This window comes from Myotis yumanensis, unplaced genomic scaffold (assembly GCF_028538775.1).
Source record: "Myotis yumanensis isolate MYYU_CA2020_CCGP unplaced genomic scaffold, mMyoYum1.0.hap1 SCAF_3, whole genome shotgun sequence".
NCBI classification, from domain to species: domain Eukaryota; kingdom Metazoa; phylum Chordata; class Mammalia; order Chiroptera; family Vespertilionidae; genus Myotis; species Myotis yumanensis.
The window spans coordinates 193,361,026-193,380,536 of record NW_027223754.1 but is presented as its reverse complement, the minus strand read 5'-3'; the positions used below and the strand labels follow the sequence as shown (position 1 = coordinate 193,380,536).

Genomic DNA, 19,511 nt, shown 5'->3' with positions numbered 1-19,511 from the left:
GTTCCATCACCATCACCTCCTCCCGGGGGCCGCGCTCGGTCCCCTCCCCCTCCGTCCCCAGCCCACACGCGCGAGGCGTGCACGTGCGAAGAACCCGGCGGGCCCAAAAGAAAAAGAGGGGCCCGGCTACTCGAGATTTTACGGGCGCACGTAGCTCAGGCCTCTGCGCCCTTGGGCTGGGACTGGGCGAGCGGCGGGAGGGGAGGCGGCCCGCGTCACCCCCGCCCCCGCCACGCCTGCTTCCTATAAATTGCGGCTGCAGCCTCCCCCGAGCGCTCTCTGCTCCCCTGTGCGTCAGACAGCCTCTCCTCCTCGCTGTGCCAGGTAAAGACAAGCCGGCGGGCGCCGCCAGGGCCGGGGACATTCCAAAGGGGCTGCGCGCGGGCCGGGGCGCAGCGGCGGGGTGGGGGCGCCCCGGGGTGCAGGGGGTGCGCCTCGGTGCGATGGCCGAGGGGGACGTGCCGAGGCGCAGGGAGAGGATGGTGGCTAGGGAGGGGGAGGGGGAGACGGGAGAAGGGACCCGCTCGCGCCCGCGCCCTGATGCTCACCCTCCTTCCAGCAGCCACAACCCTGAGACACGATGGTGAAGGTCGGAGTGAACGGGTGAGTGAGGGCGCAGCAGGTCCTGCCCTGCCTGAGCCTCTGCAAGCGCTGGGGGACGTGGGGGATGGTCGGGGCCCCCCACCCCCAAGGAGAGCTCAAGGTCAAAGCTCGACCTCAGAGGACCTCCGTCCCCCACTTCCCATTGGTTGCACCACCTCCGCCCCAGATGAGCAGGAGAGCCCTCCAGTTTGGGCTTTGGACTATTCCCTTAGCCCCCTCGCTGGGGTTTCTTTCTCTCCTTTCGCGCCCTGTGGGGTCACGTGCTGGGAGGAAGCCCCCTCCCCCCTCCTTGGCCCCACCTGGCCGCGCAGTGGGGATGCAGCAGGCGCAGCTCGCAGCCGGGCGGGCTCCTCTGCGGTCACCTCGCCGCCATGTTGCAACTGGGAAGGAAATGAATGAATCGCCGTTAGGAAACCTCCCTTACCTCCAGTCCTGCTCCCTCCCTGGCGATGACTAACCCTCCTGCCTCGTTGGGGTGGAGCCGCCTTTATTCGGTAAACCTGATGAGGCAAGGCTTTCCCGAGCTGCTCTCCAAAGAGCTGGACCTCAGCACTCGGACCACATTCGCCCTAAACCATCCTTGACCTGCCCCCAGAGGTGCCCTTGGAGAGGGTGCTTGGCCCAGCTGATTCTCTGGCGAATCAGAAACGTGGTTTGGGGAGCCTTTTGTGTCCCTTTTTCTCTTTTTCGGGGGAGGTGTGGTAGCTGTGGCTTAGAGCCATGCGAGGGCAGCTGAGTCATGGTAGCTAGAAATTTTCCGCCATAAAATGGCTCCTTGTAGCGCCAGCCCCTCTCCACACCAGCTCCCCTCCAAACTCCTCTCGCCCACGCCTGGAGCGCACACAACCCTAAGGACCAGGCTGTAAAGGTCACCGGGAGGATTGGGTGTCTGAGAGCCTTGGGAACCCTGCCCTTCTCCCCATTCCATCTTCCGGAAACCAGATCCGGACTACCCCAATCTGGGGTTAAATATAGCACCTGACCTTTCTGCGCTGGGGGCCTGGCTGCTGCTATCTCACCTCCTTCCCGGCATATACACATCTGTTGCTCCTACTGCCTGATTTCTGCAAGAGCTAGGAAGGACAGGTAGCTTAGCAACTAGAACCCGGTTCCTGGGGGTTGAAACAGCTCCTCCCTTTTGTAGGAGGGGCTTAGAGAAGAGGTGGGCTTCCCCCCCATCCAGTTAACTTCCGACCTTTACTCTTGCCCTTTGAGCTTGGTGATGCTGAGTATACAGGTCTTTGCTCCATAGGGGTGTGGCCTGAAGCTGGACAGATAGGAGCAAGCATTGCCAGGGCGCAGAGAGTGGGGGTGGCAGTAGGAGGGCCCTGCACTGTTGCTCGCAAGATTTCATTGCCTGGCGGGGAGGGGGGTGTCCATGGGGGGAGGACATTTGTAAGACTTTAAACAATGAAGAGAAATAGAAATTAAAGATACTCTGAACATTCAAAAACATTTATTTCAGAGGACTAGGGGTTGGGCAAGTTTGGGGGCCTAATCACCTCTTGGACAAGATAGAAAAGCCTTTACAGTGGGGCCTTGACTTACGAGTTTAATTCCTTCCGAGACCGAGCTCGTTAAGGAGCTCGTTAAAGAGCTCATTAACTCAAATTACTCTGTCAACTCAATGCAAAAAATCGGAGGAGAGACAGCTGGTATCTCAAAAAATTCGTTAGTCGGGACACTTGTAAGTCAAGGCCCCACTGTAATTTGAGTTAAGCTCGGTCTCGGAATGAATTAAACTCGTAAGTCAAGGCCCCACTGTACTTTGTGGCCATGCTGAGGGGTCAGGGTGGCTGGCAGGATTGCTGGAGGAAGATAAATTAGACCTTCTGGGGCTTTCTGGTGGCAGGAAAAGCACTATCTTCCTTTTGAAAGAGGACGAGTGGGCCACGGGCAACTTAGACACAGAATTCTCCAGTACCTCCTCCTCATGCCTTCTCACCTCTTCATCCCTCAGATTTGGCCGCATTGGGCGCCTGGTCACCAGGGCTGCTTTTAACTCTGGCAAAGTGGATATTGTCGCCATCAATGACCCCTTCATTGACCTCAACTACATGGTGAGTGTTGCCTTTACGGCTGGGGTGGGAAGCAGAGGCTGATGGATGTGCAGCTCCTTGAAGCCCGCGCTTGCCCCTCCAGGTCTACATGTTCCAGTATGACTCTACTCACGGCAAGTTCAAGGGCACAGTCAAGGCTGAGAACGGGAAGCTGGTCATCAACGGGAAGTCCATCTCCATCTTCCAGGAGTGAGTGTGGAAGAACAGTAATAAGTTTGCTTCCGGGGAGGTGCTAGGATGGGGTGACCACCTTGGGTACATGGTACTCATGTCCCTGAGCTTTGTCTCGTCTGCCCTTGTAGGCGAGATCCCGCCAACATCAAATGGGGTGATGCTGGTGCCGAGTATGTTGTGGAGTCCACCGGTGTCTTCACTACCATGGAGAAGGCTGGGGTGAGTGGCAGGGAGGCTACAGATAGAGTTGGCATCATAAGAAGACGGGGCGGGGGCGGGGGTAAGCTCTCTTAGACCGAGAAAGGTACAGTGGGAAGCAGAGGCTGCTGGATATGCAGCCCCTTGTAACGCCGCCTCTGCTGCAGGCTCACTTGAAGGGCGGAGCCAAGAGGGTCATCATCTCTGCCCCTTCTGCGGATGCCCCCATGTTTGTGATGGGTGTGAACCATGACAAGTATGACAACTCCCTCAAGATTGTCAGGTGAGCATGGCAGAAGGGCGTGGAGACGTGGTTGGGTAGTGAATGCTGCGGTTAGAGGAGGGTCACCTTTGCCCCTGACTGGCCTGCCTCTTTTCAGCAATGCCTCCTGCACCACCAATTGCTTGGCCCCCCTGGCCAAGGTCATCCATGACAACTTTGGCATCGTGGAGGGACTCATGGTAAGTGAGGGAGAAAGGGACCTCAGCACATTCACTTCTCACCCAGGATTGGTTCCTTCCTCCTCCTCCAACACAGCCCTGGGCTGGGCATTAGCTCGGGTCACTATATCCCTTTATTTCTCCTAAAGTTGAGGAGGGAGGTGGAAGGGTGGGTGGTGAACACTATGCAGGGCCCTCACTCTGTCCTCCATGTTTCCAGACCACAGTCCACGCCATCACCGCCACCCAGAAGACCGTGGATGGCCCCTCTGGGAAGCTGTGGCGTGATGGCCGAGGGGCTGCCCAGAACATCATCCCTGCTTCTACTGGCGCTGCCAAGGCTGTGGGCAAGGTCATCCCTGAGCTGAATGGGTGAGACTTTTTGCTGCTTTTCTGGACTGGAGTCTGGGGGAACCAGGAGCTGGTACTGACCCCACATCCCTGTGCCTACAGGAAGCTCACCGGCATGGCCTTCCGTGTCCCCACCCCCAATGTGTCGGTGGTGGATCTGACCTGCCGCCTGGAGAAAGCTGTAAGTGTGGGTTGGAGCAGCTTTGGGCTGGGGGCTGGTCTCCGGTAGAATGGTGGCAATGTTGGAACCTGAATAACCGTATCGTTTTTTCACCTTGTTAGGCCAAATACGATGATATCAAGAAGGTAGTGAAGCAGGCATCAGAGGGCCCCCTCAAGGGCATCCTGGGCTACACTGAGGACCAGGTACTGATGGGGCAGGGAGCTTGGGGTCCACAGCCCCGCTGACCAAGACTGGGTTCCCATACGTGGCCTTCTTTCCTCAGGTGGTCTCCTGCGACTTTAACAGTGACACCCACTCCTCCACCTTTGATGCTGGGGCTGGCATCGCCCTCAATGACCACTTTGTCAAGCTTGTTTCCTGGTATGTGGCTGGGGGCGGGACAATGCTCGAAAAACTGATTATGGGTCTGGCGCCCTCTAGTGCCTGGCTCGGAAAAATAACACCTCACCCTCCTCCCCTTCCAGGTATGACAATGAATTCGGCTACAGCAACAGGGTGGTGGACCTTATGGTCCACATGGCCTCCAAGGAGTAAGAGTCCCCTGGACCACCAGCCCCAGCGAGAGGAAGAGAGGCCCTCCGCTGGTGGGGAGTCCCTGCCCCAGATCGAACCCCTGACACACTGAGAATCTCCTGACCACACACTGAGAATCTCCTGACCACCATTTCCATCCCAGACCCCCTGGAGAAGGGGAGGGGCCTAGGGAGCCCTGCTTTGTCGTGCACCATCAATAAAGTTCACTGTACCCAGCCAACTCTTTGCATATTTATCTTATTTCAGGGTCTAGGGTGAAGGGGAAGGAAACGAGGCTGGTACTCAGGTGAAACAGCTCTTGTTGAGAGTAGCAAAGGGCCTTGCTCACCCCAACCAGGCACATCCTCGGTGGTGGACTGAGAGCTGGTGTGACCGAAGCATCCTTCACCCCCTTACCAAGTGTGTGCCCGGGCGTCGCTGGGGAGGGACATCTATTCTCTCTGGCTGTTCCCCTCCAAGGCCTCTGGGTGCTGTGTCCAGCACCCCCACTTCGAGGACCAGACCTTTTCCTCGCCATACTCCAGCCCGATCTGTTAGAACCTCACCTGATACACAGTAAGGACCCTTGATTAAATCGGGGAAGCGTGGGTGAGGCACGTGGGACACAGTGCCTGCCACCTGGGAGACCCTGGTTGGCCACGTGAGGCTTACTTAGGGCAAGTTACTTAGAATAATAACCATCAGGTGCCTTTGCACCCGCTGTTGGTGAAATGGAGATGAAACTAGCACATACCTCCCAGGATTGTGCGGCTACCACCAGAAAGGATTCAGTCAGTGACGCCAGGCATTCAATAAATACTCCAGTTTCATTCTTAATAAAGATTCCATTCACATGTCAGCTCGGCACAGCTCCCGGCAGTTAGCTAAGGCCTCAATCCCGTCTCCCCAGTTTCCCCGAGGTTTTCCAAGTGCGGACATCTTCCTCGGCCTGTCGGACTCTGTGACAGACGCGGAGGAGGCACATCCTCGGAGCCTTGACACCGAGACCCTGAGCACGCACACACCTGTGCACACACACATCTGTAGCTTCACCTTTCTGTCACTCAGCAGTGACTGGGAGACCAGAGCTTCCAATCTCCATGACACTGCACCCAGTCAGACCCAGAAGCCACTGCACAAGGGGCACAGAGACCCCTTCAAAATGGCATTTCCATGAGGGAGGGGCCATGCCACGTCCTTACAGTCCACAGGCAGGTGACCGGAGCACGTGGACAACGGAGGGAGGACTTCTCGCCCTGCCCTCCACACGGAGGGCCCCCTCTCCCACTGCCTGTGTTGCACATGCCCGGGACGTCCAGCCTGACCCACTCGTACCAGTGCCTGGGCCAGTTAGCACCAGGACAGAATCAGACGTGAGCTGGCGCTAGGCCACAGGGGTGGGGGGATCTGACTATCACATTCCTTATTCAATGGAGCAGTTGCGGGGCCACAGACGCACTGGCAGCATTTTAAAGATGGGGAGGAGCCGGCGCCCACGCATGAGGTCAGGAGAGCCCCAGCTGTGGCAGGAGTCGCCTGGGAAGGGCAGGCCAAGCCTTGCTCCAGACCCTAGAACCTGGAGAGGCCCCGGACCGAGGGAGGAAGCCCGAGGGAGGAGCGGCCCTGTCCCGGGGCCAGACTTGGTGCAGCCCCGACAAAGGCAGTTCCCTTCTGCGAACCCAGACTCTGCGAGGAGATGCGAAGAGGTGCGTTCCCATGGGGGGACCAGAGGCAGGTCCCTATCTCAGGGAGCTATCAGATGAGACATCTCGATCGGAGTCCTCAGTCTCGCTAGGCGGCGGCGGCGGCGGGTCGCTAAGCGGGACCGCAGGGAAAGCAGGAGACTTTCTAGAAAAGAACACCAGTTGTCACCTTGGGGCAGGCAGGACCCTGGTGAGGCTGGCACTGCCCCCTCGGCAGGCAGGACCCTGGTGAGGCTGACACTCCCCCCTCGGCCTCGTTCTCTGGTGAATGGCATCTCGGCCAGGGCGGGAGGACCACGGAGAGGGTGGGTGCCAGGCGAGGGAGTGGGGAGGGGACCAATGGGGGAGCCGTCCCTTCTTTATCTTGAGGACTTGGGGAGGCTCAGGGTTCAGAAATACTTGAAGTAAAAGATGCCACCTGGGCCGAGTGCACTGACTGGGTGGCCTCCACTTTCTGTCTGTTTGTAGAACTTTCATGACTTTTTTCCTTTTTTGTTGTGGTGTTACTGACATGGTCAAATGCACAAAGATGGCCTTGACTCTCGGTAAAAATCTACCTCGCACCCCTTCTGTTCCTGGTCAGTTTTTAGCTGCCTCTCACCAGGGAACCATCAGAGTGGGCGGCACTGGGAGGTTTCAGCTGCCCAGCCACAAATGGACATCCACTGGGCCACATACCCAATGACCTCCACTGAGCGCCCACGGCCAGATGTGAGTCACTGTGAGGGTCTTTAGGGCTTGCCCGCCAAGGAGCTCCGTCCACGCGTCCTCCCGGCATGGGCCCTCGGAGGAAGCATGAGGAAGGTGGGAGCGCCCTACGCTCTGGGGGAGGCCCTCACCGGTCCCCAGACTGGGTGATGAGCCGGCGGCAGGTCTCCATCTGCACGTCCAGGCCCCGCTTCATGCTGCACATCTCCATGTACTCATGCAGGTGCCGGTTCATGTCGTTCTTGGCCGTGGCGAGCTCCAGCTGTGGCCGGGATAGGCAGGGACAGGCAGGGCCGTCAGGGCAGCAGGGACCCTGCTCCCAACCCCCAGGAGGCAAACGCGCCAAGAGCACCACGGGGTAGAGGGTCCAGGCAGCTTAGCTGAGGGCTCAGATTTAAAAATAAATCAGCCCTGGACGGTTTGGCCCAGTGGGTAGAGCATCAGCCTGCGAACTGAAAGGTCCCAGGGTCGATTCCAGTCAAGGACACATGCCCGGGTTGTGGGCTCAATGCCCAGTGGGGGACTTGCGGGAGGCAGCCAATCAATGATGCTCTCTCATCATGGATGTTTCTATCTCTCTCTCCCGCTTCCTTCCTCTCTGAAATCAATAAAAATATTAAAAAATATAAATAAATCAGACCCAGCCAACATGGCTCAGTGGTTGAGCATCAACCTATGAATCAGGAGGTCACGGTTCCATTCCCAGGTTGCGGGCTCAATCCCTTGTGGGGGGCGTGCAAGAGGCAGCCGATCAATGATTCTCTCTCATCATTGATGATTCTATCTCTCCCTCTCCCTTCTCTGAAATCAATAAAAATATATTTTAAAATAAAAATAAATTTGATCAAGGCGGAAGGCACTCAATAAATATACTGTCGTTCCTTCTAGTTTTCCAGGCAGTCTTTGCCTGCAGAGGAATGCGAGAGCCTGAGGACAGAATGTTCACCCGGCAGGAGGGAGAGGAGGGAAGTTCCTTGGGCGGGAGGGGACTATCTGTAAGTGGCCTTACTCTCCGCCTGGGGTTCCTGCATGGCCTGGCTCATCCCTCACTCCCCACAACGCTGCCTGTGTCCCTCACTAAATCGGAACTCCTGTAAGGGCCGGGCCACAGCCTTCCTCATCTCCTCAGGTGCAGGGCAGGTGCTTGGATGGGAAATGAATTAACTGTGAAGTATCTACAAGACTTCTGCATAGAGGACACCTGTCCACACTGGTGAAAAGGGTTCAATTCTCTTACCATCCATTTTCTCATTCTTTTCTATTTATTTATTTACTTTTATCCTCCCCTGAGATTTTTATTTTATTTTACTTATTGATTTGAGAGAGAGAGAGAGAGATCCAGTTGTTGTTCTTACTTATGCACTCATTGGTTGATTTCTGTATGTGCCCTGACCAGGGATCAAACCTGCAACCTTAGGGTATTGGGACATGGCTCTAACCAACTGAGCCACCAGCCAGGGCCATTTTTACTTTATTTTCTCACTTTTAAGCCATTTCGGGGACTAACAGAAAGACCTGTTGCCAATACTGAATGGCCTGCTGGTATAAAATGTATCCCAATGGAAGAAATGTTACATGTGAAAAAGCGTGGGGCTCCAAGTCCAAGAAATACGGCCTCCCTCTCAGAGTCCAATTCTGCGCCACAGTCAGAGCTGAGAGGTGGTGCAGAGGCGCAAGAGATCTGGGCCAGAGACAATCAGCTGCCTCTTTGTTTGGGGTACAAAGGGCAGGGCCTGAAGCAAGGCAGAAAGAAACTGCCTGGAGGTCATTTGCTTGACTGCCTGAGAGCAAAGAGAAAGGGCAGGAACGCAGCCGTGAATAATGTGACCGGGCAGAGGAAACTACCCATAACTAATCTGAGCTGGACAGAGGGCGGGAACTCGAAGAAGTAAGTGGGTCACAGGCCGATGCAAGAGATGGTCAGGACGGTGACCTGGATGAGAGGATGGCCTGGTGGGTGTGGCTGGAGCAGCCTTGGTTCCAGAGCTGGGGTTCCAGCTGGGGTTCCAGCTGGGGTCCCGAGAGCCAGAGCAGGACGTGCCGCCTGCTCCAGCCAGGGAGGGGTAGGATCCGCCCGCTCTCTTTAGGGCGTGGGCAAAAGCAGGTTTACAGTCATTCTATGGAAGGTAATACAGTAACAACACAAGAATAAACTGTTTCTCGTACTCACAACTGTAAACCCACTTTTGCCCACCTGTATATTGTATCACCAATATATATTCTATCACAATACAAGGCTAGGACTGCCACCTGTTGTCTCTACATGTCTGCATGTCCCCCGTAATTCACACAATTCAAACAGAGATGAGCCCAGTTTAGGAGACTCCGGCTCCTGGGAAAGCCGAGGGCTGGGCTAAGGCTGGGAACACGTGGGGAGAAGGAAGGAGGGGAGGGAGCAAGAACTCTTTCCCACCCTCCACCCTGGGCCCCGGCTTGACCATCCAATAATGGGACCTGCCTCCATCTCACGGACCCTGAGAGATCAAAGGTCACAGATAAAGGGACCTGGGGTGGCCCAGGTGGATCACCAGGAGCAACACTGCAAACAAAGCCACCATTCCGACTCCCTGACTCCCTAACATCCCCTGATGGCATCCCCCTGGGAGAGCTGGGAGAGCGGAGGAATCGGTGACTCAACAACATCTTCAAAAGCATGTTTCCATTTAGGGTTTTCATTTCCTTCTTTTCACATCAGGTTGTAAACTAAGCCCCTCTGGCCCAGGGGAAGAAGCAGGCAGGAAGCAGCCCAGCCCACTGCTCCGAGGCCCCTGCTGGTGAAGGTGCAGTGAGAACATCACACCTTAAACCCACACTCACAACGGGGAGGGAGAGCAGGGGAGGGAGTCAGGCAGAGAAGGAGGAGGCGACAGAGAGAGTGTAAAGGGGAAAGTGAACGCCAGTTCTCTGCATCCCCTGGGCTGGCAGCATACACCCCGCTGTGGCTGTGAGCCTTAGCACAGCCCCGCCGGCCGGGGCTCAGGTGGTTGTGCTGGTCAGGGTGCATACAAGAGGCAACCGATCGATGTTTCTCTCTCACATCAATGTCTCTCTCTCTCCCCCTTCTCTCTCTGAAATCATCACGTGAGGCTTAAAATGAAACTAAAAACACTTAGCAGCCCTAGCCGGAGCATCAGCCTGTGGACTCAAGAGTCCCAGGTTCAATTCTGGTCAAGGGCACCTGCCCGGGTTGCGGGCTCGGTCCCCAGTAGGGGGTGTGCAGGAGGCAGCCAATCAATGATTCCCTTTCATCGTTGATGTTTCTCTCTCTCTCTTCCCTCCCGTCCTCTCTGAAATCAATAAAAATATATTTAAAAACAAAAACTAAAAACCCTTAGCATTTGTCTGCCTGGGCAAAAAACAAAAGCAGGTTTCGCTTAGAGGAGCAGGACCATTTGGTGTGAGGTGATAAGAGCATCAACATGCCACATGGGCTTGAAGAGGTGGAGAATTACGGAAGTCCGCTGGCCTCATCCCCGGCCTCATCCCCACATCAGAGTCTGCCGGCCTCATCCCCACATCAGAGTCCGCCGGCCTCATCCCCGGCCTCATCCCCACGTCAGAGTACGCCAGCCTCATCCCCGGCCTCATCCCCACGTCGGGTGCTCAGAAAGGACCCCTCACCCGGGCAGGAGGCTCACGGGCATCACCTCAGCCTCCGCTCCCCACAATCCCCTCCCTCCCAGGTGCCCCAAGTCCTTCCTGGAGCCCCTCCTGGCCTAGAGTTTAAGTGAAAGCACCAGCTCCCCTGCCACCTCTAGAAGGCTCCTCGAGGCCGGGGAGTACGAATAGAGATCCCTCCTTTAGCTCAAAGGCTGAGCTGAAGAAGGGGCCAAGTCAAGCCCACCTGAGTGGGTTCCCCTGACCAATACTAACTACCACAGAGTGTGCTTCCTAGCAGAGTGACACTGCCCTGTGCTCCAAGGTGTGTTATTTCATTTCATCTTTGAGCAACCCTATGAGGGGGGTATTATTAAGATTCCTATCCTATCTAATAAAGAGGGGATATGCTAATTGACCCTCACGCTGTCCCAAAGATGGCAGCGCCCACAGCCAATAAGGAGGGAATATGCTAATTGACCCTCATGCTGTCCCAAAGATGGCGGCACCCACAGCCAATAAGGAGGGAATATGCTAATTGACTGTCACACCCTCAAAGATGGCAGTGCCCAGTCCTCACAGCCCCACCAGGGTGGCAGGCACATGCCTGCCTCCGGAGTCCCCCAGTCCCCTCAGCCCCCCAGCCGCCCAGGGCCAGCTCGAGGCACAGGTAACTAGGGCCGGCCGAGGCTTGCGCTGCCGGCAGTGGCAGCAGCAGAGGTGTGATGGGGCATTGCCTTCCCCTGATCGCCGGGTCACCTCCCGCCCCTGAGGGCTCCCAGACTGTGAGTGGGGGCAGGCCCGGCTGAGGGACCCCCACCTCCCGTGCATGAATTTTCATGCACCGGGCCTCTAGTTTTACAAATACAGAAACAGGCTTAGAGAGACTAAGAAGGCTGTTGAAAGTTGGAGTAGTAACAAGTGAGAGAGCTGAGACTTGAACCCATCTGTCTGCCTCCCTCCTGAGGTCTTAAGTACCCACCAAAGGTTCAACAGCTGGGCGCTCACACCTCCCCCCAAAGGGAAGAGAGGCCTGGTGTCTGGGTTCGCAGGATGGGACCCCGCTACCTGCAGCCCCGCCCACACCCACGAGGAACCTGCGCTGCTCGGCCTCCACTCGCATCCTTACCTCTATCTGGTCAATGGTTTCCTGATACTCTTTCTCCCGGGTTTTGAACAGGGACTCGGTATCTTTAATCACCTTCTCCAAACTGTCTTCCTGTTGCTGGAGAAGAAAGGGAAGCAAGGGTGGGGGGGGGGAGCAAAGGGAAGGGATGGGACCGGGCGGGAGGGGGGTTCATTTCACAGGGCCAAGGAGGGGGAGAGAGAGAAAGTCAGGTTAAAGGAAACCAACAGTCATGAAAAAGGAAAAGGGTAAAGAAGAGGGGGAGAAGCAGGTGAAGGATGATGGCCACAGAGGGGAAGCAGAGCGAGGAGAGGCGGAAGGCAGGGAGGGAGGGGAGATGGCAGTGAGCTGCAGGGGCAGGACTGGGGGGCCCTGAGGCCGGGAGGGGAGGTTACCTCTCCCTGGGCCTCTGCCGCTGCCATGGCATAGCCTGAGAAATCCTCCCACAGCAGCAGGGTCTCCTCAGTCTCCTCCCAAGTCAGGCTGTCACAGTCGTCCTCAAAATCATACTCCCTCCTAGAGACAGGGAGCCCGTGTGTCAGGGGGGGCTCTGGCCTCGGGCTGGGGGGCTGCGGGGGTTGTGGGGGCTGGGGACCTGTGGGGCCTGCGGGACTCACAGCTGGTTGAGCATGCGCTGCATCTCCTCGTTGATGCTGAGGGCTGTGCTCTCCTCCTCATCCCCCTGGGGCTGGCGGGGCCCGTCACTCTCCGACAGGGAGGGGTCCTCCTCGGTGGCAGCCTTGCGCTCCCGCTTCCGCCCCCCCATGGATGGGACCTTAATGGGAGACAAGTGCAGAGACTACAGAGCCGAGGCCGGGTGCATGAGGGGAAAGGGCGGTGGGAGGAGAAGCGGGACCAGCGGGGGGGGCGGGGGAGCGGACAGAGAGAGAGAAGACACAGTTACAATGACAGGAACAGGACACCAGTCACCAAGGGACAGGCACACAGACATGACAGGCACAGGGCTGCGACCGAGGGGGAAACAGGAAACACGGAAAACAGCGGTGAGGGGAGGCGGACAGGGCTTGTTGTGACCACGTGAGGATGTGCACAATGGCTAATGAGGATTTTTTTCCTAAAAAAAAGGTCTTTCTAATGAAATGACTGAACAAAAAAAGCAAGTTGTAGGTTGCAAGGAGGAGGATACAGTGTTCACAAAGGAGAACCTAAGCCGCATATCCAGATCTGGAAGCCGGAAGAAGGGAGAGAGAGAGAGAGGAGGCAGAGAGGAAAAGAGAGAAAGGGGGGGAGGGCGGGGACACTGAAAGGGGAGAAGTCTGCGCGGAGAAGCCCAGCAGGTCAGGACCGATGGCCAAGGCCTGGGTGATTTAGAAACAGGGACTGGGACGTTAATAAGCTGCGTGAGAGCAAAACTAACCAGTTTCTTCTGTGGGGAAAGCCAGAGAAGATGAGAGGAAGAGAAAGGAGAGGAGGCAGACAGAGGAGAGAGGGGAGAGACGGGTTAGAGACAGCTTCCAAAGGCTGCTCCTGGCCCCCCAGCCAGTCCCCCGGGGGCCCCTGGGTGCCAGGATGCGTCCCCCGAGGAGGAGAATGGGCAGCAATGAGGGAAGGCTCTTCGCCTGCCCAACCCTCCCCTGAGGCCCCCGGGTGGGCACGGAGGTGTGGGCGGGGCCGGGTGGAGGCCCGCCCTCGGCCCTCACCTGGAACATCTGGATCATGTCCTCACAGTTGCGCTGCTGAGCCACGTCGCAGAGCTTGGCGGTGATGTCGATGCGGCGGCAGATGTCCATGTCTACCTTCATGGCCTTCTCCTGGATCTTCGTGTCCAGCTCAGTCAGGTTCTGTCCAGGGAACGCGGGGAACGGTGAGGAGGCAACCCGCATGCCACACAAGGGCCAATGGGCCCTGGCAAGATCCTCCTCATCCGTCTGGTCACACGTCACCACCGCCTCCCGCACGAAGCCATCCCCAACTCCTCCAGCAGCACGCGTCCCTCTGGGTGCCCTCCACACACACTCGGCCCAGGCACTGACTTCTCCTGCAACTGGCTCCCTGCCGGATGGGGGACCCCTGGAGGGCGTGGCCCAGAGCCTGGGACATGTGGGGGGTCCCTCTTGGCACTTATGTTCCCAGAGAGAAAGAGACTACTGGGCGTTAGGAGAGTGGAGAGCCAGTGCAGAAGGATAACAACAGCTAACACTTATTTGGCGCCAAGTATGTGCTAGCCCTGTCCTCAACGTTATGTCATCCTCGTGCTGCAAAGCACACGCCTTTATTTCCCCTCCAGTGAGGAGGGAGGCAGGGTGGCTGAGGAATTCGCCCGCGGCCACACTGCTGGCGAGGGGCAGTGCTGGGGCCCTTGCTCTTAACTTCCTGCAGAACAAGCTTGGTGACGGTGACGGTGACGGTGATGGAGGCAGGCGTGCTGCCTCTCCAACACAGGGGCTGTGTTCCTTCTTTTTCCCCCCGGGTGGCAAAGGAAAAAACGGAAGCAGAGCAAAGTGGGGGGAGGGGTGGTGGAGCGGAAACCAACAGGCCACACCTAGCAGGGCTGCTGGCCTGGCTTCGGCAGCCTGGTTGGACAGCCTGGTGATAAGCCCGCCGGGGAAGAGTGTGAGGGGTGTGCTGGCTGCACTCACGTTGCTCATAAGCCCTTTGAAGACCACTAGCTCAGCTTTCAACTGCTGCACCTTCAGCGCCAGCTCCTCCTGGCAGGCGTCAGCCTCCTGGGCTTCCTACGGCCAACAGAAACCCTGGCGTCAGTGGGACTGCCAGTGTGGGAGGAAGGTCAAGATAAGGAAGGAGGGACCAGGAGCGGCTCCAGGACCAAGGGGCACAGGGGGGGACTGAGGGAGGCCCAGGCGGTGGGGCGCCCTCACCTCCTGGAGCTCATGCACTCGCTCTTGCAGCTGCATCCGCACCGTGTACTCCTCTTCCCACCTGGCAGACAGGGAAGAAGGCAAGAGCATAGGGACGGAGTCCCTCCCTGCCCCTAGCTCCCTGCTCCCCACGTGTCTGGCTCAGGCCTCAGCCCCTGGGTCTGGTTCCCTAGATGAGGAGGAGCTGTGGACAGGAATGCCTGGCGGGCAGGGCGGTGGCCGGCTGCAGCTGTCGGGCGGCTCCACGCTTCCTGGCCAAAGCCGAGTGCACCAGCTGCCTTCCCGGCACCTCCAGGCCACACACCAGTGATTATATCTAAGAGCAACTGCAGTTGCTCTGGTCCTTCACACGCCCGTCCCATTCAGGCCCCGGCCCAACCAGCTGTCCGCTGGCCTCATCCCCCACGTCCTGCCCACACCAGACCACAGGCCCACCCGGCCCAGTCTCCCACCTTCAGCGGCACAGATCCGGTCTCCCGCCTCCTGCCTGCACCAGAACAGAGCTCCTCTAGCCTGCTGCCCTGCCTCGCACGGGACCATTTAACCCTGTAAAAGCAGCTGCAGGACACACACCGCGTCAACAGAGGAGACACTCGGTCCATCCCCGCACGCCCGAGAAACTGCCCACCCAGTCCCCGCTAAGTGAGCTGGGGGGAGGTGACAGTGGAAAGCAGGAGACTGGGGCTACTAAGCACCCAAACCCAGAGGGAGGGGAACCTGGAGTACGAAAGTGTCTCGTGAGTTAGTGGGTGATACCACAGGTGGCATCTCCTGGGTGCAGGATGCGGAGACTCAGACCACCAGAGGCGACAAACACTCTCGCCACAGGCAGGGTCTCTGTCCGGGACCAGGCTTCTCACACAGGGTGGTCCCCGGGAAGCCAGCGCCTGGTCCGCTACATCTCTGAGACGGAAGGCTGGCGGTGGGGGCAACACCGCACCCTACAAGGCTGACTGGAATAGCGGGACTTCTCGGACCCCACTCACATAGCCTATCCCTTCTTGCCACGTTCTTTAATATATTTTTATTGATTTCAAAGAGGAAGGGAGAGGAAGAGAGAGATAGAAACATCAATGATGAGAGGAAATCATTGATTGGCTGCCTCCTGCACACCCCCCATCCCCACCAGGGACTGAGCCTGCAATCCCAGCATGTGCCCTTGACAGGAATAGAACCCAGGACCCTTCAGTCCTCAGGCCGATATTCTGTCCACTGAGCCAAACCGGCTAGGGCCTTGCCACATTCTGGGAAGACTTCTTCCAGTCTGAGAAAGGAGGGGAACTGCACCGACAGAAACCTCAGTATAAGAAAGGTGGTTAGGGAGTAGCAAAGGGGACAGTAAGAAAATGAAAACCCGAGAGAACGTATTCTGTAGCCATGGGATTCAATCCTTCCTTCCCCTCCCTCCACCTTTTTCCCATCTCCCTGTCACACTGTTCCCCGGCTCCCCATCCAGTCGCGCCTGGCTCTCATGTTCCGCACTCACATCCGCACTGCAGTATTCCTAAGAATAACTTCTACATCACCAAAGCTGCCCCTCCCAGCTGGGCAGGGAGAAGGCAGCCAGCCCGGCCACCACCCTGCTGGCTCAGCGTGCAGCCCAGACAGAGCACAGCCTTTTTGGTTCCCCGCTGCCCAAGTCCTTCCCCTTATATATTGTCTTATACAAGATCCTTATCTTTCCTGGCCTTGTTTTCTTCATCTATAACATAAAGGCTTGGGAAGTGGTACCCTCGGGCCCCTGGAGTCCATGAGTCCCTGGAGGAAGAAGGCAAGACTGACAAAGGGACATTAACCCTGGACACCATGCATCAGGAAGGGGGGGAAGCATTGTTTGATAACAAATTCAACAAATTCAGGTGGAAACTTAAGTAAGGAAGTTATGTAAGGATTAGGGTTAATAAAATCGTACAGGGTAAAAAAAAAAAAAAAAAAAGAAATCGTGGAAGCTCACTAGAATTCTATTTACACTCCAGTCAGACTTTTCCACAAATAGGTTCATTTTGACCTCCGTTCAAATCTGTCCTAAGGACGTTTCCTTAATATGTAGGATTTGAGCAATTTCTGTGTGTTCTGTTTACCAACCACCTCTCTTCCAGATAAACGGTATCCCTGAGTCAAGTGAGGAAGCGGGGGCCATTCCTGTCCGGGGAAAACTGAGGCCAGGAAAGAGAACCACCCCCCTCCCCGCCCCCCCAAGGTCACACAAGGAAGGGGAACTGAAAGTAGAGCCCAGGAGGCTCCAGCTCCCTCCCAGTTCAATGTTCAAGCTCTGGCCAGGCCTTGCGGGCTACAGACAGGAGCCACAGTGTTGCTATAAAGAGAACAGAATGAGGGCAGGGGATCTGGGGGGGAAGGATGAGTAACTGGCAGTGTCAGTACCATACAGCTAAGCTGCGGGGCCCTCTGCACAGCAGCCTGCTGCAGAGTGATGAGCTCATCAGTCCCCAAGGAATAACTCTTTGCTGCCTGGACAGCTGGACCAAGGACAGACACTCTTTCAGTTAAAAAAAAAATGGCCCTAAGAACAGCAGTTGTTCCTGTGGTTGTAGATGGATTCCAGAACTGTCCGTGTTGCACTGCTCACTGTGTTAATGAACTCGGGCTGGGACTGGGTCTGGGCGGCATCTGAATGATGACTTTAGGATAACCGGGATTCCTAAAGACACTCATAACATGGCCCACAACTAAGGAAGCCAGTATGAGGACAAAACTCAGCCTCAGAAAGCATGCTGATCTGTCATCAGCTAGACTCCAGCAGGTTACAGATGCCTGAAGGTCGTCCCTGGGTAACTTCCCAGAACATTCAGCCAATCCCCACCAGACAAATCTCTGCTACTCAGCTGCAAGGGTAGTTCCCGGGCCTGCCCACTAGGGGTCAGAGTAGCTAATTAGGAGGTTACACCTGAAGGCCCCAAACCAAAGTCAGTCACCTTCCTCCTTGACCATGGCATCAGGCTGGCTGCCCTGGTGCTCCTGTCCCAACAGCCTGCTAATCAACCCTCTAGGGCAGCCACTTGGCACACAGCCAGTGCTCTAGCATGGCATCCCTTCACCTGGCCTTTTGTGCTACCCTGCCAGGTTCCCCGCAAAAAGCCAAATCTTCATCCTCAGAAGGTACGGAGCCTGCCTTCAGCTGCCCCCAGCTGCCATATATTCACAGGGAGTGTCCACGTTCCCAACTTTCTCCTCCCGGCTCCTCTGCTGACTGTTCTCTGTGCCTCCGCCCTGGCTCTGCACTTTCAGATTCCTCATCTCCCACTAGCCCTACAACTACCACTCCCTCCCCTTTCCCTAGGGAGCTCCCATGACTCCTTCTTGCCCCATATTTTTGACCTCCTCCAAGCAATGCTCTGCTGTCCCTGAGCCTTTAAACCAGCGCAGGGACCCAGCCTCCACTCCCAGCACTGCTTGGGAAGCTCTGGGCAGTGGCAGGATCACCCACCGCACCGGGCAGCCCTCCCTGGCCACTCCCTTCTAATTTCACATTAGACTCCCAACTGAAACTGCTGCCTCTTACTTTCCATCAGTGTGTGGAGCTTATATCACAAAACCACCCGAAGGCTGAGACTGATGGGGATAAGCAGTACCCCAGATGTGACTTCGCAGACCCCTGTCCCTGTCACACCTCACGAAACCCCAGCTACACCCTCCTCCAAACACTGCAGCCTAGAGGAGACAGACAGACAGACAAGTCAGAAGCAATTGATGAACTCCCCTCAGTATCCCGCTCCCGGGCTCCTTCTTGTCACGGGTCTGACTTCTGCATTCTCTGTGGATCGTCTTCCGGGAGCCAATGCCACCCAGCCACTCCCGAGCTTAACACAGCAACTTACTCTGGTGCTAGTCCTCCCTGGTTCCGGGGCCCCAGCTGCCCTCCTCCCCGCACCTCGCCCTGCCCGAGTGCGGCAGGACCCTAAGCCAGCCCCCGCCGGCAGGTCCCCATCCCTACCTCCGCTTGTACTCGTCCCGCTCGCGCTTCACCTTGGCCAGCACGTTGTAGAGGGCGCGGATCTCGGGGGTGATGGTGTCGATCTGGACGCCCACCCCGTCGGGGTGCACCCACGACAGGCCAGGCCCCTGCACCAGCATGGGCTCCAGTCCCGGGCCGAGCCGGCGGGCGTGGGAGAAGGACCAGATGGTGCCGGGCATGAAGCGGGCCGACGAGGAGAAGGCGGCGGAGGTGGAGGCGGAGGGCGAGGAGTGGCAGGCGGCGGCGGCGGGCGCGAGGGGGCCGGCGGGCGAGCGCGCGGGCGAGCCCAGCACCCGCGCCGACGGGGTGCAGACGGCGGCCGGCCGGGCGCCCAGGGGCAGCCCCAGGGGCCGGATGGGGCTGACGAAGCCGGTCTGCACGGCCTGGTCGCGGCGCGCCGGGCCCCGCCGGCCCTGCTTGCCCTCCTCCAGCGCCTGCTGCAGCTGCTTCTCCAGCAGCCGGTTGCGGCGCTCCAGCTCGTGCACCTTGGCCAGGAAGCAGCGGAAGCGGAGGTTCAGGGTCTTGAGCACGTTGATGTTGGAGCCCAGGTCGTTGCGGAGGGCCATGGCGGCGGGGGGCGCGGGGCCCGGCCCGGGCGGCGAGTAGGCAGCCGGGCCCGGAGGGGCGCGCGGCGACGGGGACGCGTCCCCACCCCCCGCGAAGCGGTCGCCTCCCAGAGGGTCCCCCGGCGGCCCGGCCAGGCCCTGCTGCTCCTGCTGTAGGAGGAAGAGGTTGGGCCCGAATAACGGATTCATGGCTGCGCCTTCTGCTGGGAGATGGAGCCCGGTGCAGGGGCAGGGATGCGGGGCAAAGGAGAAGAGCCAATGAGGCGCCCGGGGTATGCAGGACAGCCAATCAAACGGCTCGGCAGAAAGGGCAGAGGTCAGGGGGGCGGGGGAGGGCGCAGAGGAAGCCAATGAAAGGCTCAATGTGAGGTTGGCACCTCAACTTTTGAGGGTCTGAGGCAGAGCCCAGAGCTGAGCACCGCACGAGCCAGCGCTTCTCTGAGCGCCAGACCCGTCTGTGCCCAGACCCCAGCC

General features: G+C 57.8%; 2 protein-coding genes across 6 annotated transcripts; one reads left to right on the top strand and one right to left on the bottom strand.

Moving 5' to 3' along the window:
• The first annotated feature begins 285 nt into the window (after positions 1–285).
• GAPDH (glyceraldehyde-3-phosphate dehydrogenase) lies at positions 286–4,765 on the top strand. Its single transcript, XM_070410814.1, has 12 exons — positions 286–324; positions 563–603; positions 2,564–2,663; positions 2,746–2,852; positions 2,966–3,056; positions 3,203–3,318; positions 3,416–3,497; positions 3,697–3,848; positions 3,930–4,008; positions 4,110–4,193; positions 4,274–4,371; positions 4,476–4,765. Exons 2-12 carry the CDS (start codon positions 581–583, stop codon positions 4,543–4,545), a joined length of 1,002 nt encoding a protein of 333 aa, XP_070266915.1. The 5' UTR covers positions 286–324; positions 563–580; the 3' UTR covers positions 4,546–4,765.
• Positions 4,766–5,332: 567 nt separating this feature from the next.
• On the bottom strand, positions 5,333–19,226 carry IFFO1 (intermediate filament family orphan 1). 5 transcript variants are annotated; one of them, XM_070410809.1, is made up of 9 exons: positions 18,451–19,226; positions 14,499–14,559; positions 14,259–14,354; positions 13,320–13,460; positions 12,276–12,433; positions 12,054–12,174; positions 11,662–11,757; positions 7,067–7,197; positions 5,333–6,372 (listed from the first exon to the last, which is right to left on the bottom strand). In XM_070410809.1, exons 1-9 carry the CDS (start codon positions 19,224–19,226, stop codon positions 6,264–6,266), a joined length of 1,689 nt encoding a protein of 562 aa, XP_070266910.1. In that variant the 3' UTR covers positions 5,333–6,263. The 5 variants fall into 5 exon arrangements, with proteins under 5 accessions (XP_070266910.1, XP_070266911.1, XP_070266912.1 ...); XM_070410810.1 differs by lacking the exons at positions 12,054–12,174; positions 12,276–12,433; XM_070410811.1 differs by lacking the exons at positions 12,054–12,174; positions 12,276–12,433 and having other exon boundaries at positions 11,662–11,751.
• Positions 19,227–19,511: the final 285 nt, after the last annotated feature.

What these genes read in the sequence shown, in the direction of transcription:
- GAPDH (XM_070410814.1), top strand. Translation starts at nt 581, where the DNA reads ATGGTGAAGGTCGGAGTGAACGG. An exon ending in AACTCCCTCAAGATTGTCAG is followed by an intron (nt 3,319 to 3,415) that starts GTGAGCATGGCA and finishes GCCTCTTTTCAG; the next exon opens with CAATGCCTCCTGCACCACCA. An exon ending in GCATCGTGGAGGGACTCATG is followed by an intron (nt 3,498 to 3,696) that starts GTAAGTGAGGGA and finishes CCATGTTTCCAG; the next exon opens with ACCACAGTCCACGCCATCAC.
- IFFO1 (XM_070410809.1), bottom strand. Translation starts at nt 19,226, where the DNA reads ATGAATCCGTTATTCGGGCCCAACCTCTTCCTCCTACAGCAGGAGCAG. An exon ending in CAGCGCATGCTCAACCAGCT is followed by an intron (nt 12,175 to 12,275) that starts GTGAGTCCCGCA and finishes CCCTGTCTCTAG; the next exon opens with GAGGGAGTATGATTTTGAGG. An exon ending in CGGCAGAGGCCCAGGGAGAG is followed by an intron (nt 11,758 to 12,053) that starts GTAACCTCCCCT and finishes TTTCTTCTCCAG; the next exon opens with CAACAGGAAGACAGTTTGGA.